This window comes from Tarenaya hassleriana, unplaced genomic scaffold (genome assembly GCF_000463585.1).
Source record: "Tarenaya hassleriana unplaced genomic scaffold, ASM46358v1 Cleome24, whole genome shotgun sequence".
NCBI classification, from domain to species: Eukaryota; Viridiplantae; Streptophyta; class Magnoliopsida; order Brassicales; family Cleomaceae; genus Tarenaya; species Tarenaya hassleriana.
The window spans coordinates 2065155-2082505 of NW_010965696.1; the positions used below are offsets into that span (position 1 = coordinate 2065155).

The window sequence follows — 17351 nt, forward strand, 5'->3', positions numbered from 1 at the left end:
GCCCAATGGTTTAAATCCAACGGTCCATATTTTGTTTTTTTTCAACGGTCCAGATTAAATCTCATTCGGCCTTCAGGTCCACCGTACACCGCCTTACGACTAACCCTACGGCTCTCTTCCTGTGACTGAGCAAAACCAAACCCTAAGGCGAAGAGCAGTTCGTGCGAGAACTTCCAGAAGCCCTGTTTTTCTGAGGTTTGTCTCCTTTCTTTCTATCTTCGATGATTGAGCTTAATCTAATTGGTACGGTTTTCTCCCACTTTGATCACATTTCCAACGGTTTTGAACTAGGGCTATTTTCCGTAGCTCTTTTTGGCTGGGTTTTTGAGGGGTTCGGGATAATTGGCGTGTTTTACATGTGTGCTTTCTTTAGGCTCTGTCATGATTAGTGTTTTGCATATCCCAATTAGCAGATTCCGTATGCGGGTTTCCTCGAATTTTGTTTTTTAGGGAGCAATATTTATGTTTGCTTCGTGTTTTTTATCGCGGTGTTGTCTGTTTGAAGCTTAACATGTTGGGATAATTGGTATGCTTATGGGAAGGGTTGTCGCCATTCTTATAAAAAATTTGATGGCTCGTAAAAATTGAATTATTGTAATTTTCTTCTGTCTAATATATATGGCTTCCGTCTGTATGTTATGGGTGTCTTAATTGTTAATTTTTTGCTATTCTTATCAGAACTTCGTCTTGCCGCAATTTATATTTTACGGATAGACGACTCTTTTCCGAAGTTATGGGGGACAACGAAACCATGGCCGCCGAGGCATCTGGTGCTGTAAATTATACTTCTGCTGGGTATAACTCTTCTCCATATGGAAATTATAGTGCTTCAGCTCCACCAGTGGAATCTACCGAGCAAGAGAGCGCCAATTCTGTACATGAGAGCAATGCAGCAAACATTGGTTCATCTCAATCTGCAGATAACAACTCTTTGGTTAATGGGTCTGTTGTTGAAGGTGGCACCGCTATGCCAGTTGAGAATGGAAATGCGACGGACAATGAAGTTGCAACTGTTCCGGTGTCTGAGCATGGAGATGCTTCTGGTATTTTTTTTCTTCTTGTTAAAACGCATTTACAGGACTAGAATCCTACTTGGGGGCACGATAGAATCACCATTAATATTTTAGCATGTTTGAAGGGCTCACAGTTACTGGAACTCAATCATTTTTCAGCATTAAAATTTTTTGCCTATGCCTCCGTATTACAGGACCAACTCTTTCACCGGAAGAGGAACGTCTATGGAATATTGTCAGGGCGAATTCCGCTGAGTTCAATGCTTGGACTGCCCTTATTGAAGAGACAGAGAAGGTAGCTCAGGTGTGTATTGATTTCCTTATCAATGCAACAGTTTGCCTATGGATACAGATTTCTCCTTCTAAACTTCTGAGAAGTTATTCCAACAATTTTGCATTTAGAACGTATGTTTGTGCCTTTTGTTATCTGAATTTATAGGGATGCCATGGAAGTATCGGTGCTAAAATCTGTTTGTGCAGTATAAGCCGCTTTCATATCTCTATGTCTCTCGCTAAAGTTATAAGTCTCGTTTTAAACTTATCTTGCTCTAAATAGTTGATGTTTTTTCCACTCTGCATACATACAGGACAATATAACAAAAATCCGAAAAATCTATGATGCGTTCCTAGCTGAATTTCCTCTGTGTTATGGCTACTGGAAAAAGTATGCTGATAACGAGGCTCGAGTGGGGGCAATGGACAAAGTTGTGGAGGTTTATGAAAGAGCAGTTCAGGGAGTGACATATTCAGTGGACATTTGGCTGCATTATTGCATTTTTGCCATCAATACATATGGAGACCCAGACACCATCAGAAGGTAATAGTGTCCATTAGCCCTTATAATTTGTGTGCATGACAAAATCATGGTTGACTTCATACTTACCTAGATAAAATGATTTATAGTTACCATCTAACCCTCTTTTCAGCATGCATACAGCAAGTCCTCTCTTTTGTGGCGGAAAGATCTGATGGAATGAACTTAGTTATGCTTCTTTCTTGATGTGCAAAAATCCTAGCCGTCAAGCCTACTTGCATAGCTGTTTGATATCATTTCTGAAATTGCTCCATTTTTGGGTCTGCCTCATGCTTCCCTCTGTTTGAAAATTTTGAATTTATATAATTATTTATAAACTACGCCTGTTTTAATTTCACTCTCGAAGTGCATCCATATGCAAAATGCTGCTGGGAAGATTTCAACCAGTTTTGGGCTAAGATAGCCTCTCACTGCTCGATTTTGGCCATGGTATGGTTTAATCAGGAAGGTAAATCCAGTGTTTGGTAGTATCATCCATCCAAAGAATGAATTCTTTTTCTCCATAGAGTTGGCATTTGTCTTTATTGATTGGGCGCATATGCGTTCTTGATGTTCATCATATATCTTATGATATGCCGTCTTTTCTAATACTGTTGCAGACTTTTCGAACGAGGATTGGCTTATGTTGGAACTGATTATCTGTCCTCTCCCTTATGGGACAAATACATCGAGTACGAGTACATGCAGCAGGACTGGGGCCGGCTTGCCATGATATATACCAGAATATTGGAGAATCCAATTCAAAATCTTGATAGATATTTCAACAGGTAGTTTCATGCGATTTTATCAACAGTTTCTGCATCAAGTAACTTGAATAAAATCAATTAACCTATAAAATGTATTGGCGGAGCAAGATGATCACGGAATCTCTTTCAGAGACTTTATCAATCAATTTCAGAGATATGTTCACAGCCCTGTTTTGATGCGCTCGTTACTTGTTTCTTTGTCTCTTGTCTTTCCCTTATCTGTGCTGCAGCTTTAAGGAATTAGCTGAAACACGGCCTTTGTCAGAGTTAAAGAGCGCTGAGGAAGCCGTTACTGGTACAGGTTCTACTGCCTCAGCTGGTGGTGATACTACTGAAAGTGCGCAATCTGAGTCTATTGGAAAGGCAGATGAAGGACAATTTCAAGCTGATGTTTCCACTGAAGAATCTCCTAAACCAGCAAGTTCTGGCTCAACTGATGTCGAGGAGTTGAAGAAGTATGTCACCATAAGAGAAGAGATGTATAAGAAAGCCAAAGAGTTCGAATCTAAAATCATTGGCTTTGAAATGGCTATAAGGAGACCCTATTTCCATGCCCGTCCCCTCAATGTGGCGGAACTGGAGAATTGGCATAACTATCTGGATTTCACAGAAAGGGATGGTGATTTAAATAAGGTAACCAGGTATTTGACTCTCTATATGTGGATGTATTTGTCGTTCGTAGTTTGAGTCGTACCTCTGTAATATTATTGACTTACAGTCAAGTAGTAACTGGTGCCACATATGCTTTATTGGGTAAACGTTGGATCGAGCAACTTTTAAATGGGAAATTGAACTGAGACCAAAGCATGGCCCTCCATTTGGTAACTTTAAGGCTAAGTACTTCAAACTCTGATTTGTCAATGGGCATTTTAGATTCATTAGATATTCGCACTTGTTGAAGTTCCAATGTTATTAATGCAGGTATCTTCTTGTCTTCCTAACAATCTGTGTCTCAGGCAAGGAGGGTCCCTCCTTTGTACTTGAGGGGACCCTATGTTAATGGAGTATTTCTTGTGGTTTTCTCCTTTGTACTTTGTATTGTTTACATGTCATTTCTTTTTGCCCCAATGATCATGTTATGTTTTTTACATTCTTTTTTTTCAATAGGTGGTCAAACTGTATGAAAGATGTGTGATTGCGTGTGCAAATTATCCTGAATATTGGATTCGATATGTATTAAGCATGGAAGCCAGTGGAAGTATAGATCTTGCAGAAAATGCTCTTGCTCGAGCAACTCAAGTCTTCGTCAAGGTATGGATGTTTCATTGAATTATCTGGTGCTTTTGTTTCCATTTTTTTAATAATGGTGATGCACTTTGAAAAATAATTGTTGAGATAGCAGATTCTACTTTTCTGGGATCAGATTAAACAATTTTAGTGGTTCGTTTTCCAACTGTAGTGGAGATGGTTGTAGTTAGAGACATCTTTTATGCTCTTATTTTACTTGCGGGTTGTTTTTGTCAAACTTTAGTATAAATTCCGGGAATCGAGGTCTTCAACTTACATTCACAGTTTTATTTTTATTTTATGTGCGGTAATCTTCAAGACTCCAAATTTCAATAGCTATGACTCGAGGAGTGTTTCACTGATGATAAGATGTGTATCCTAGGCTTTTTGCCTCATGCCAGAGTTTGAAGATTGTACTGCCACTGCCTACCGTTTGATCACCTATAGTAGTTTTCTCATTTTGTTTCTTCATCTGGTTCCTGTTATGTGACAGAGACAACCGGAGATTCATCTTTTTGCTGCTCGATTTAAAGAGCAGAATGAAGACATTGCTGGTGCTAGAGCTGCTTATCAACTTGTGCACTCTGAAATTTCACCTGGACTCCTTGAAGCAATAATTAGACATGCAAACATGGAGCGTCGTCTAGTAAGCTTCTATGAGCATGCTATTGAAGAATTAGACTGTCATACCTGTGGTCGTTCTTTAACTTGGACTTTCATCAAATCTGTAGGGGAATTTGGATGATGCTTTCTCTTTGTATGAACAAGCAATTGCTATTGAAAAAGGGAAGGAACACTCTCCTATACTGCCGATGCAGTACGCTCAATACTCGAGGTTTACCTACTTGGTAAGTCACATGAGCTTCTGAAACTTTTAGCTGCCTAGTCCTGAAACATTTACATTGTGTAATTTTCTCATTAAGGAGTCTTGGGAAGATTTGGCTTCTTATTGGTTTTAATTATTCAGGTTTCTGGAGATGCTGAGAAAGCCAGGAAGATTCTAGTTGAAGCACTTGACCACGTACAACCATCAAAACCACTCCTGGAGGTTTGTAAACCCGATCCAACCATGTTGATTTTGCTTCCCTTTCACTTCTTCTTCTTCTTCTTCTTCTTCTTCTTCTTCTTCTTTCCTTCTCTTCAACTGCATTGATTCTGCTTTCGTTCTTCTTTCTTGATTCTTTATAGGCTCTGATTCATTTTGAGACGATTCAGCCGCCACCAAGGCAAATTGATTACTTACAGCCACTTGTCGAGAAGTTCATAATGCCAAATACTGATACTCAGAATACTGCTAGTTCTGCTGAAAAGGAAGAGTTATCTTCTATTTATATAGAGGTAAGTCACAGTAACAGAGAAAACCAATCCTTTTCTCATTCTTGTCAGCTCTAGGCTTCTCACATTTTATATTTTTATGCTTGGTTTGAAACATCTTGGTGCATGATTTTTACAGTTTTTGGGCCTATTTGGAGATGTGAAGTCCCTAAAGAAGGCTGAAGACCAGCATGCAAAACTCTTTTTACACCACAGGAGCACATCAGAGCTGAAAAAGCGTAATGCCGAAGATTTTCTCTCTTCAGATAGGACAAAAATGGCAAGAATTTATGGTGGCACTCCGCCTGCTCAGTCAATACCTGGTGCTTATTCGAATGCCCAGAATCAGTGGGCCGGTAGCTATGCTGCACAGCCTCAGACTTGGCCACCGGCACAAGCCCCTGTACAACCGCAGCCATGGAACCCGGCCTATGGCCAACAGGTAATTTGGTTATGATTGATTCATATCTTTGTACGTTCATCATAAGTTAATAATCCTTTCCCATTTTGAACTTTAATTTTGGTTAATATACTGAAATTTGTGCACTTATAGGCTACATATGGTGCGTATGGTGGTTATCCTGCCGGTCATGCTGCTCCACAGGCACCAACTTCGGTGCCACAAGCTGCTGCTTATGGCGCATATCCTTCAACATATCCTGCTCAGGTTCAAAGCTTTCCTTCACTTGCTAATATTCACATTTCACTATCAAATCACGGTTGGGCCAGTCTAGAAAAGATAACAATCTTGTTCCTATTTTCATCAGTAATAGATCGTTCTATTGTTTCCTGAGTTGTCTCTGTTCATACAAAAGCATCATTTATTGATAATGGGTAGTGATCATTTTACTCCGTCAATACATTTTATAGCATGCAATCTTTGTGAACCCATAGATCCCATTGATCATACTCATAAGCTAATTGATCATACTCATAGATCCCATTCATGTCTTGTCTTTGATGAACGGGATGCATTTCGGTATTTACAAAATCTTTTCTTTTTCTTTGTGCAACTTTTTTCAGACGTACCCGCCACAAAGTTACGCACCTCCAACCGTAGCCGCGGCACTGGTGGGGCCGGGTCAACAACCGGCTTCCGCTCCTCCCGCTTTCTTTCAACATATCCTGCTCAGGTTCAAAGCTTTCCTTCACTTGCTAATATTCACATTTCACTATCAAATCACGGTTGGGCCAGTCTAGAAAAGATAACAATCTTGTTCCTATTTTCATCAGTAATAGATCGTTCTATTGTTTCCTGAGTTGTCTCTGTTCATACAAAAGCATCATTTATTGATAATGGGTAGTGATCATTTTACTCCGTCAATACATTTTATAGCATGCAATCTTTGTGAACCCATAGATCCCATTGATCATACTCATAAGCTAATTGATCATACTCATAGATCCCATTCATGTCTTGTCTTTGATGAACGGGATGCATTTCGGTATTTACAAAATCTTTTCTTTTTCTTTGTGCAACTTTTTTCAGACGTACCCGCCACAAAGTTACGCACCTCCAACCGTAGCCGCGGCACTGGTGGCGCCGGTTCAACAACCGGCTTCCGCTCCTCAGGCTTACTATGGTGCTACTACTTACTACTGAGCCAGTCCGTGACAATTCCGGTCACAATCCGTTTACCGATATGCCTAAATCTTTCCCCCCTGAGGCTTTAGCTTCTTCTTTGTTTCTTGTCTGAATGTGTCACATTTCTATGTCTGTCTCTCTGTTCTGTGTATCAGTGACTCGTGATATTAGTTTAGTTTAAAGAGTTTTTTTTTTGCATTGTTTGATTTGATCCTGAAAGGGTTTAATATCGAGGTTGTACCAGAGATCTTCTATTTTAATTATTATAAGCAAATTATAAAATTGGATTGTTTTTGTTTTTGGTTTAAATTTATCCGAAGCAAAAGGGGAAACGAATATGAAAAGAAGGAATGCTAAGATTGGGCAATAATGACTATACATTCTGAAATAGATTGTTCATCTTATGTTAAAAAAAAAAAAACATTTATTGCGATACATCTTTGGGGGACCGGAGTGTGTTACATATATGTATATCGCATGTATTTATTTATTCCTCCATTGGAAGAAAAAAAGGGTTGAATGAGCACTTCTAAGAAAGTTGGGGAGAAATGTATGAACATTTGAAAATGTGGGTTGAAATCAGGAAGAATTCGCCTCCTCAGTCCTTACCCTATCGTCAACAAAACCCCTCACTCGCTCCTGCCCCCTTGTAGATCTAAATTTCATTCTCTCAGAAGAGCGAGCGAAAACCCTACTTAAATCTCACCCACCTTCGACCTCTTTCTTCTTAGATTTTTTTTGTTTTTGTTTCTGTTTCGGTGTTTGTTCTTCTCGATCTTCCCCGGATCCTGATACGAAGAGTGTTTTCTCTAGGGTTTTTCACCCGATCCTCCCTTGTTCGTGCCCCTGTATTGAGCTTGGATCAGTAATGTCGACTCCTTACCCCGGAGCCATTCAGGTAGGTCACTGGGTGTTTTTCGGTCCATTGATTTGCACAAGTTCTAACTTTTTGTTGGTCAATGTTCTCTGTTCAGGTGGGCTCGTACTTCGTGGGACAGTACTATCAAGTGTTACAGCAGCAGCCAGACCTTGTTCACCAGTTTTACTCTGACGCTAGTAAAGCTGTTCGTGTCGATGGGGACTCCTCCGAGACCGCCCTTACGATGCTGGTAACGCTTCCATTCCTTCTTCGGACTTCATAATTTTTTTCCTTCTGATTTCTGTAGATTTGATTTTTATTTTTTTGGAAGGATGGAGATCTCAATATATGAAATGGATTTTGTTTTATGAAATATCATTTGTCAAAATTTTCTATGAATTTAAATCACTGGATTCAGTTTTCTTTTGAGGTAAATCAGGGGCCTTGATGTATGTGACTCAAGTGAAAGTGGGTCATTGAAGTCATTGATGTCGAATTCTTTTTTCCTGCTTTTGATACATTGAATATGTTTCTTGGTTAAGTTAGAAGAACAGCGAATACAATCTTCTCGATCCAACTTTTTTCTGCCCTTTTGAGGATTTTGAAAATTTCTGGTTCCGAGGTTTTTACCCGAATAAGCAGAGGCTTTTAGTTTCTCTTCTCGTCAAGAAAAAGTCAAAATCTTTGTTGATGTGCTGGAGTTCTGTGGGTGACTTAAGTTGGTTGATGAAGTTATTTCTGGTGAACTTGTTCTCCTGTTTTGAAATAGGGTACAAAGCTTTTGTTCGAGTGAATTTTGTTGCTCTCATGAGTTATTAGATAAGTCTGGGTCATTAACATTTCTTCTTCTTTTCCATCTTGTCACCAGCATATTCACAACATGGTCATGTCACTAAATTTTACTGCGATTGAAATCAAAACCATCAATTCACTGGAATCTTGGGATGGAGGTGTTTTGGTGATGGTTTCTGGTTCTGTGAAGACCAAGGAATTCAGCAATAGAAGAAATTTTGTGCAGACATTTTTCCTCGCTCCTCAAGAAAAGGGTTATTTTGTTCTGAATGATATCTTTCAGTTCGTAGATGATGGAACAGTCTTTCATCAACAGCATCCTCATTTATCTGAAAGCAAGCAAGAGGCTCAGCTGAATCCTCCAAATGCAATCTCAGAATCTGAAGGTTTGTTTGTAAGACTGTAAAAGGCATATTATGTATAGCTCATTTTGTTGCGATCACTTAGCCCAGGGTGGAGCAACTTTCATGTATCCGTTCAATCTAAACTAAAGGAATGATTTGTTGGAAAAGGAAAAAGTGTCAAAGCCTTTGACCACCATCTTAGATATTTGCTCTGTTCATTTGGTTGTTAAGCTTTTATGATGTCTGTCTTTCTGGATTAACTGTATTTTGCTGCCTATTTACATTGCCATAACTTGTTTCTCCAGTTCCTGACTATGTCTTGGAGCAAGAGGCAAGGGACTATGTGAACTCGGTCCGTATAGAAGATGATCCGATTGACAAATACAGTCTTCCAGAGGAGCCTCATCAACCTCACCAAGAATATTTCGATAATGAAGTCGTGGTTGAGGAAACTCCTGTGGAGGACGTATATGCTTCACATTTAGGTGCGGATGAGACTGTGCATGAACCTTCAGCAGCACCAGCAGAGGAACCCGTTGGTGAAAAATCAAAGATGACTTATGCATCCATTGTAAGCACCCATTCTACTGCTGATCTCTCTTGTGTGTGTAGTCTCTCTAGCAATGACTTAAAGAATGAACCTGGAGACACGAAACGTATCCCTGCAAATTCAGTTTCCCTTGTTTGTTTTTGAATTCCTGTTGAATGAAGTATCCATTTAATCGGTGTGATGATGCTTTCTTAGATTTGAAATTTCTAGCCTCTCTCTTTTTGGTTAGAAGCTAATGGTGGGTGGGTGAGTGACAGGAGTAAAACTCTTTGTACTTAGAGCCATAGAATCATTTTTTATATGACTGTCTGGCGCTTAAATTTTAAAAATTAGTATACCGGAGATATGCTCATTTCCTTTTTTGCCAGTTACGAGTTGCAAGGGAGGCAGCTGCAGTGCCGGCAGTTCCTACACAACCATCCTATAACCAGAGCTTCCAATCTACAAATGAGTGGGAGCAATCATCTCAGCCGCTGGCCTCCCAGGTTACACAACAGACAATTGTGCCTCATCCTGGTGGTCAGCAATCAAACACTTCTTTCCCGTATGTGCCTGACTATGGAGCTGAGGCCGAAGATAGCTCGGGATTCGAAGACTGTAAGTTATTTGAACTTCATCATTGATACCAAAAGTTCTCTATACATGATTAGGAAGTTAATTATGCTTTGTCACACTGTTGACTAAGAGTGGCTGCATTCTGAATTCACATATTGATTTTCTGTCTGCTTTGTTCCAGTTGAATTCAAATCTGTGTATGTCAGAAACTTACCTTCCAACATAACTGCTGCCGAGATCGAGGAAGAATTTAAGAACTTTGGTGCAATCAAGCCTGATGGTGTTTTCATCCGTGACCGCAAGGTATGATTCTTACTCCTTGATGGCCATTTACTGTTTTGCACAAGTAATATGAGAAACCAACTGAACAAATCTAATCCTTCAGGACGTTATCGGTGTTTGCTATGCTTTTGTCGAGTTTGAGGAGATGTTTGCTGTTGAGAATGCTATCAAGGTATGAAACCTTTACGGCTTGCTTTTCCTCGCTACGCTAAATGATTTTCACTAAAAGCTAATGCATCTCCGGACATGTTTGTATGGCTTCTGTTTATGCCGTTGTGTCTGTTTTTCTCTGATTTTTGCGATTTGGTCCATTCCATTGACTTGGTTTTCTCATGTTAATAGGCCTCACCCATATTATTTGCTGGAAGGCAAGTATACATTGAGGAACGCAGACCCAACCCGAGTGGTGTTCGTGGAGGAAGTATGTTCTTTAGCTAAACCCTACTTGTGAACTATGTATCTATCTAAAAGTAGAACGATCGGTTATCCAACCGAGTAATGAACACGAATCGTCAATCGGTTTGGCTGATAGCTAAACTCACGTTTGTGTGTTTGCCATTGGCCAGGAAGAGGACGAGGAAGGGTTGGTTATCCAACCGAGGCTCCAAGAGGCCGGTTTGGAACCCGTGCTTCAGGCAGAGGAATCCATCAGGACAGTGGTGACTACAGGCCGAGAGGTAACAGTTATTACCGTGGTTCCCGGTAAAAAAAGTCTCTGAAGAGGTGACCAAGATAACTCCAGCTCACCGGAATTTCAATCTCTTTAAGCTTTTATGTCTAACGACCAAGAATATGATCCAGAAGAAGCTTGTGCTGATTTCCCCGAGAGCCTGTTTTCCTCTTCCGCCACAACCAGAGGAAGATTTTGGTTTTTTTTATATATACGTATGGGGCTTTAGATTTAGGGTTAAACTCTAAAGTCTCTGAAGAGGTGACCAAGATAACTCCAGCTCACCGGAATTTCAATCTCTTTAAGCTTTTATGTCTAACGACCAAGAATATGATCCAGAAGAAGCTTGTGCTGATTTCCCCGAGAGCCTGTTTTCCTCTTCCGCCACAACCAGAGGAAGATTTTGGTTTTTTTTATATATACGTATGGGGCTTTAGATTTAGGGTTAAACTCTTTCCCCTTTCCCCTTGAGATTGGTTTTTGTTGTTCCAGTTCAAGTGGAAAGTAAGATATTATGTTGATGTGCTAAGTACTTGGTTTGGTTTGAATTAGATTTCCATTGGTTCTTGGTTCCCTTCTGATAAATCCTTGTTCCGAACTTCTGGGAACTACAACAGTTCTGTCTCAAGGAAAAACTCTTTAGCGTCAGAATCTTTGGATCTGCATTTAATGGAACACCCAATCTAGTACTCTGAGATTGCAGAGGAGTTTACAGAGAAGATTCCGACAGGACGTGGTTTCATTTCAGTTACGTCACTTTTAACCCCACCCCCCAAAAGGCGGTTGCTTCTTCCACAAGGAAGATCACCTCCTGGATCTTTGTATAATAGCATGTAATGTTTTGTTTTTGTTTTTTTTTTTAATTTCATTTTTCACGTTTTTTTAATGAAAGAAAATATAAAGAGATACTTGAACTTGTTTTGTGGTGTGGGTATCAGAAACCATTTTCGACAATTCGAGAATGGGATGGGATGGGATGGGATGGGACCCTTATAAAGCTTTGATTTTTTTTCCTTCCCTTTTTATCTCTGCGATTGTCATCGTCTTCATTTATTAGGGTTTCCCACGATTACGGCATTGGATCATCTTCAACAATCAACGGGTCGAGAGAGAGAGAGAGAGGAATGTTGGGTTGCCAATGCCTGTACTGGAGAAATCTCAGCGAATTGCCACCATTAACGGACCCTGAAACCTTCTCTCTCCCAGCTCCGATGCCCCAGTGGCCTCCAGGTAATCCGGAATCCGTGCTTTTCTCCGTAATTCTTTCATATTTCTCGATGATGTCGATTCTGGATTCTGCGAAACTCCTCAAGACTTGTTCAGGCTGTAGAATTTTGATCTTAAACGAGGATTCTTCTGATTTGGCGTGGTTTTTTTCCTTTCTTCTTCCATATTTCTATATCAAACTCTAATTCTTTGTGCATTGGCACTTATTACAATTCAACACGTGAACCGTTTGTAATCGGTAGAGAAACCGAATATTATTTTCACAAAATCTTAAGATGCTTCACCAGAATTCCCATATTTCTACTATGGTTTGCTCTAAGTGATGTGTTTAAGCACCTGTAACCGTGTTTCTCTGAGCTTCTTACTACAAAATCTGTCTGGTTTCTTTTTGTTGTCTCGATATAGTTGGATGGATCGAATTCCCTGCAGTTCCTTACAGTGAGTTGATACTCGTACATGGTTTTGAAATTGATCAGGTCAAGGCTTTGCCGCTGGGAGAATAAGACTGGGCGAGCTAGAAGTCACCAAAATCTCGAACTTCAAATTGGTATGGCGATACAGGGCCTCGCAGGACAAAAGCGTTTCGTTCTACAGACCGGTTGGAGTACCCGAAGGCTTTCACTGCTTAGGTCACTACTGCCAATATGATTCTCAGCCCTTGAGAAATTTCGTATTGGCTGCAAGAGAGGTAGATTCATCGGGTCAAGAAGCTTCGAGCTCGAAGCCGCCACCTGCACTTGCAGAGCCGATTGATTATAAACTAGTTTGGAGTTCAAATGGCTTAGCCGAGGAACATAGCGGCGAATGCGGTTACTTCTGGTTACCTCAGCCTCCGGAAGGGTATAGACCGATTGGCTTTGTGGTTACTAACCGATCCGCAAAACCCGAGTTGCAAGAAGTTAGATGTGTTCGAGCTGATCTTACTGATGAATGTGAAGCTCACAAGATTATTGTCACTGCTGTATCAAAATCTTCTGGCGTTCCGTTGTTTATATGGAGAACGAGACCTTCAGACCGCGGAATGTGGGGCAAAGGAGTATCTGCAGGTACATTCTTCTGCAGACCTCCATTGGCGTCTGGGGAAGATCTCGCGATTGCTTGCCTGAGAAATCTCGATTCGAGTTTACACGCAATGCCGAACATCGATCAGATCCATGCCCTGATTCGGCACTATGGCCCAACTGTGTTCTTCCATCCCGGGGAAATCTACTTGCCATCTTCTGTTTCGTGGTTCTTCAAGAATGGAGCATTGTTATGCAGAAAGGCAGAAGAGTCAGGCTCGAACGCTTACCCGATCCGAGAAGCCATCGACGAAAAAGGATCCAACTTGCCTCAGGGCGGAACAAACGACAAACAGTTCTGGATCGATATTCCCTCGGATGAAGAACAGAGAAGCTTCCTCAAACGCGGAAACCTGGAAAGCTCGAAACTTTACGTTCATGTAAAGCCAGCGCTTGGAGGAACGTTCACGGACATGGCGTTCTGGATCTTCTGCCCGTTCAACGGACCGGCAACTCTTAAACTAGGACTTGTCAATGTCTCCTTCTCCAAAATCGGACAACATGTCGGTGACTGGGAACACTTCACTCTCCGCATCAGCAACTTTTCCGGCGAACTCTCCTCCGTCTACTTCTCCCAACACAGCGGCGGGGAATGGGTCGAGGCTTATGACCTCGAGTACATCTCCGGCACCAACAAGACGGTTGTTTACTCTTCCAGGTACGGTCATGCGAGCTTTCCTCGTCCGGGAACGTACCTTCAGGGATCGTCCAAGCTCGGCGTCGGAATCAGGAACGACGCCGAGAGAAGCGACCTGTTCGTGGACTCGAGCTCGAGGTACGAGGTTGTCTCGGCGGAGTATCTGGGCGGTGCGGTGAGGGAGCCGCCATGGCTGAAGTACATGAGGGAGTGGGGGCCGAAGGTGGTGTACGACACGAGAGCGGAGATGGAGAGGATGGTGGATCGGCTTCCGTGGCGGCTGAGAAGTTCGGTGGCCGCCGTGGTTGGGAAGATTCCGGTGGAACTTTCCGGCGAGGAAGGTCCCTCGGGGCCCAAGGAGAAGAACAATTGGTTCGGAGATGAGAGGTGGTGAGACAAAAGATTCCGGCATATCATGACAGCGCATTGCATGTACATACGTACGTAATTGATACATAAACATAAAATTAGTGTTTTATCGTTTAATCAAAATCACGTCATCTTCGAAGCATCCACAAGACTTCGAGAAGTCAACGCGTTCTTGTCTAAATATAGGTTCATTGTGGAAGTAATAATGGTTATGTCCGGTCTCCAACACGGAAAAACAGACAATGAATCGATCCGTACGTACGTACACATATATATATATATACAAGAAAAAGAGTAAAGAGGAAATGTAGAGTCAGAAAAAGCTTGCCGCTCCAGGTGTAGGCGTCAGTGTGGCAGAAAGCGGTGTAAAGGATTTGGATCCTGACCTCTCCGGCTTGCGGTGGAGCCACCTGCACCTCCTCTATCACCATCATTACGCATTCAGAAAACCCTACAGACACGTATGTTTCCCTACGTGGAGAGAGAGAGAGAGAGAGAGAGAGAGAGAGAGAGAGAGAGAGAGAGGGAAATTATCTTTGCAGGTGATGACTTGACCTTGAGTCGACATTGGCACGAGAGAGACAGAGAGGAGGAGGGGAAATAAGAGTGAGCTTTTTGTGGCTACACGTCAGCAAGCGTGACCCGGCTTGAACCCGGGATCCGATGAACCGGATCAGAACTCAGAACCCGAATAACGATGAAAAAAATATCCGGTTTTGGAACGTTGACAATTTCCCTATCATCTTTAATAAATCTTTACTCTAGGATTTATAATACATACTGTAGTGTTAATGACATAATATAATATCATTTCAACATCCCAGTCTACATATTATATCTTGCACGAATTTTGTGAAAATGACATTTTAATGGCCCGTACGTATGCACCACCTGAAATCTGTCTGATCAAAGAGCGTTACAAACTACCAAAAAAAAAAATGTTCTCTCTAATTTTTTTTCTTTCTTTTTTATTTTTATTTTCACATCTTCTGCGTCTTTGGCAAAGAAATGAAGGGACAAAAGACAAACAGAGAAGCCTGCTGCAAAGGCAAAATATGAAACCCCAACCAAACAGCAAAGATAAAAAGAAAGAACCAATAAAATAGAATTGAAGAGGTCTCAGGCGATTCACCAAAGGCAGTGTTTTTACCCGAAGAAAAAAAAACCCAGACTGTATGGGAAGAGGCTGTTCTTCAATGTGTTCTGTCGGGAGAGAGAGCCTTTGTGGTTTTCTTGCTAGCACTCTAATGCGTACGTCTGCACCTGCGGTTTAGAATTTTCTTTTTTTAAAGAGAGATCAAAATCATTACAATACTTACTTGCTCAAAAGGCGAAACAAACAAAAAAAACCCCGTAAAAAACGATACTCTGCATTCTGCAAATGTCGCTGCAAACAACGACACAAAAATGCCGCTTGCGCGAAATGAACACAAGAGTTTGCACCAGTTGGACTGACCCGAATTAAAAGTTTCAGATTCTAGCCTTTGATCTACTGCCCTTTTAATTATTTTCAAGACGATCAAACCTTTTGTCTATAATTCTACCTGGGATAGGTTTTCCTCGGGGTGGTTGTTTGGTCCGGTGAGGTTGGAGGCGGCAGCAGTGTTATACCGGAAAATCCTGAGTTTCCCCTCCTGCGTTTCACGTCGATACATTAGGAAAATTTAAGGAGAAAGATGACTGTGATTCTACCCATAGAGAAGAGCTTTCAGGTTATCTATAGTTGAGAGACATGGTCTCTTTTTTTTACCAGTCCTCTCATTAAGATTACCTTTGTTCCATAAACAAGACCTCCACCAGGAGAAGGATGAAAACAAGCGACATTAACTTCATCCTCAGCGCTCGGGAGTACTCTCACCAGTTCCATATCTGAAACTCTGTAAATCTGATAGGCAAAATAATTTAAAAAAAAAATGAATAGTTATGTCAGAAGTTGGTATTTAAATGTAGATATCACGATATCTACAAAAACATTCGTTGACTTGCAAATGGATTATAGACTTACTTCCAACACCGTGAAAAAATGAGATGTCGTCTCTCCATCACTAACAATGCTCTTCAAAAGGGAACCATGACGCCGGCCATAAGCAAGCAATATGTGCTCGGAGGTAGGTGAGAACTGCACACAAAACCTTGATCATGAATTTTTCCACGACAATAGAGATAACAAATGTTACTTTGTCATTACGGAAATCGGAGAACCACTTTGGGTGGTGACGTTCCAGATTTCAGTATTTTATCTGGTTAATTACAGAGAAGCAGGGAACTTATTATTTATCTAGTATATGAGTGTCAGGATTAGCAGGTGACATATTCAAATTAAATCTGACATCATAATTGGAAATATGACTGGTAGGCCATTTCAAAAGCTACACAACATGACCACACTGAGCTTATTAAAGCTATTTTTTGCCAGAGACAAATGAAGATTTTCCAAAGTGGTTATTGGCTAAATTTGCAGTTGAAGCGACGCAATTATTTATCAGCCTAAATGAATAGGAGAATGCCATTGTTCGCGAACAAATAGCCATCAGCAATTGAGATCAAAATATGAAGACCACTTTATAAGCCATCAACATTTGTCTTTGATAACCGAGGGACACAGAAGCTTATGTCTAAACAAACACAGTTTCCAATTATGTACCAAAAGGAACTCACCTGGATAGAAGTCAAGCAATGTGCAGCTCTAATTGGCCGTGAGACAAGTACTGAACCAAACCTGTAGAGATTTTATGCATACTCAAATGAACTCTCTGTTATCCGTCAGACTGAATCACAAATAGAACTAAGATAACGAAATATGGGAAGCAGAACTTACGTATCCTTTTCAAGAGAATACACACGAAGTTCATACACCACATGGTGTGCCGTGACAGGGTGCCGAGTAGGCGAAGTTGAAAGCCCTGAATCTTGTTGGACCAACGTCTGCAATCCAGGATCTGTCTCAGCATGAGGAAGAACACATGCAACACAGACAGCTAAATATCTCCCACATGGCGAAAAATGTGCTCCCATTTCACTGCAAATGTAAACACATCAAAGCAGATCAATCAATATATCTCAGACAATAAAAGTGAAGCATGGTTTAACACCAGACGTATCTATGGTGTAACAGAATGATATCAAAGGAATTAAGGAGCATTTTTAGTAAAGAGAAAGAGATTTGCCTGCAAAGAACAGCATGAGGTATTGTTAATCGGCATTTGTCAGCCTTCAGTTGTGCACATGGGTCTTTGATGTCATGTGACCACACTCTGAGCTTCACAGTGCAAGGTAACTCCGCAGCCGCCGCTACGGCGGCGGCAG

General features: G+C 41.1%; 4 protein-coding genes across 6 annotated transcripts in view; 3 read left to right on the forward strand and 1 right to left on the reverse strand.

Annotated features, from left to right (window-relative positions):
- Nucleotides 1-87: 87 nt before the first annotated feature.
- Nucleotides 88-6981, forward strand: LOC104816099 (pre-mRNA-processing factor 39-like). 2 transcript variants are annotated; one of them, XM_019202793.1, is made up of 14 exons: nt 88-195; nt 679-1043; nt 1208-1317; nt 1601-1830; nt 2427-2594; nt 2804-3206; nt 3681-3824; nt 4294-4446; nt 4532-4648; nt 4768-4848; nt 4989-5138; nt 5254-5556; nt 5668-5781; nt 6604-6981. In XM_019202793.1, the coding sequence occupies exons 2-14, from the start codon at nt 734-736 to the stop codon at nt 6715-6717; spliced, it is 2397 nt and encodes a 798-aa protein (XP_019058338.1). In that variant the 5' UTR covers nt 88-195; nt 679-733; the 3' UTR covers nt 6718-6981. The 2 variants fall into 2 exon arrangements, with proteins under 2 accessions (XP_019058338.1, XP_019058339.1); XM_019202794.1 differs by having other exon boundaries at nt 1208-1308.
- A 355-nt stretch (nt 6982-7336) lies between these two features.
- Nucleotides 7337-11329, forward strand: LOC104815974 (putative G3BP-like protein). Of its 2 annotated transcripts, none has more exons than XM_010544604.2 (10): nt 7337-7597; nt 7674-7808; nt 8427-8736; nt 9000-9265; nt 9613-9841; nt 9981-10102; nt 10185-10253; nt 10424-10502; nt 10648-10813; nt 11022-11329. In XM_010544604.2, exons 1-9 carry the CDS (start codon nt 7568-7570, stop codon nt 10785-10787), a joined length of 1380 nt encoding a protein of 459 aa, XP_010542906.1. In that variant the 5' UTR covers nt 7337-7567; the 3' UTR covers nt 10788-10813; nt 11022-11329. The 2 variants fall into 2 exon arrangements, with proteins under 2 accessions (XP_010542906.1, XP_010542905.1); XM_010544603.2 differs by having other exon boundaries at nt 10648-10804; nt 11013-11329.
- A 357-nt stretch (nt 11330-11686) lies between these two features.
- Nucleotides 11687-14187, forward strand: LOC104815975. Its single transcript, XM_010544605.2, has 2 exons — nt 11687-11981; nt 12455-14187. Exons 1-2 carry the CDS (start codon nt 11876-11878, stop codon nt 14068-14070), a joined length of 1722 nt encoding a protein of 573 aa, XP_010542907.1. The 5' UTR covers nt 11687-11875; the 3' UTR covers nt 14071-14187.
- A 797-nt stretch (nt 14188-14984) lies between these two features.
- The window catches only part of LOC104815976, a 6048-nt gene continuing 3681 nt past the window's right edge, over nt 14985-17351 (reverse strand). The window contains exons 9-15 of the mRNA XM_010544606.1: nt 17213-17351; nt 16864-17064; nt 16704-16764; nt 16051-16164; nt 15817-15930; nt 15590-15679; nt 14985-15308 (exon numbers count right to left, since the gene is read on the reverse strand). Of these exons, the coding sequence (XP_010542908.1) occupies nt 15282-15308; nt 15590-15679; nt 15817-15930; nt 16051-16164; nt 16704-16764; nt 16864-17064; nt 17213-17351 (746 nt within the window). The 3' untranslated portion in view covers nt 14985-15281. The remainder of the gene's footprint in view (nt 15309-15589; nt 15680-15816; nt 15931-16050; nt 16165-16703; nt 16765-16863; nt 17065-17212) is intronic.

Bases quoted from the DNA above. Each gene is read 5' to 3' on its own strand.
- LOC104815974 (XM_010544604.2), top strand. From the start codon at position 7,568: ATGTCGACTCCTTACCCCGGAGCCATTCAG. The intron at 10,254-10,423 runs GTATGAAACCTT...TCATGTTAATAG, and splicing joins CTGTTGAGAATGCTATCAAG to GCCTCACCCATATTATTTGC. The intron at 10,503-10,647 runs GTATGTTCTTTA...GCCATTGGCCAG, and splicing joins GAGTGGTGTTCGTGGAGGAA to GAAGAGGACGAGGAAGGGTT.
- LOC104816099 (XM_019202793.1), top strand. From the start codon at position 734: ATGGGGGACAACGAAACCATGGCCGCCGAGGCATCTGGTGCTGTAAAT. The intron at 3,207-3,680 runs GTAACCAGGTAT...TTTTTTCAATAG, and splicing joins GGGATGGTGATTTAAATAAG to GTGGTCAAACTGTATGAAAG. The intron at 3,825-4,293 runs GTATGGATGTTT...GTTATGTGACAG, and splicing joins CAACTCAAGTCTTCGTCAAG to AGACAACCGGAGATTCATCT.
- LOC104815975 (XM_010544605.2), top strand. From the start codon at position 11,876: ATGTTGGGTTGCCAATGCCTGTACTGGAGAAATCTCAGCGAATTGCCA. The intron at 11,982-12,454 runs GTAATCCGGAAT...GAAATTGATCAG, and splicing joins GATGCCCCAGTGGCCTCCAG to GTCAAGGCTTTGCCGCTGGG.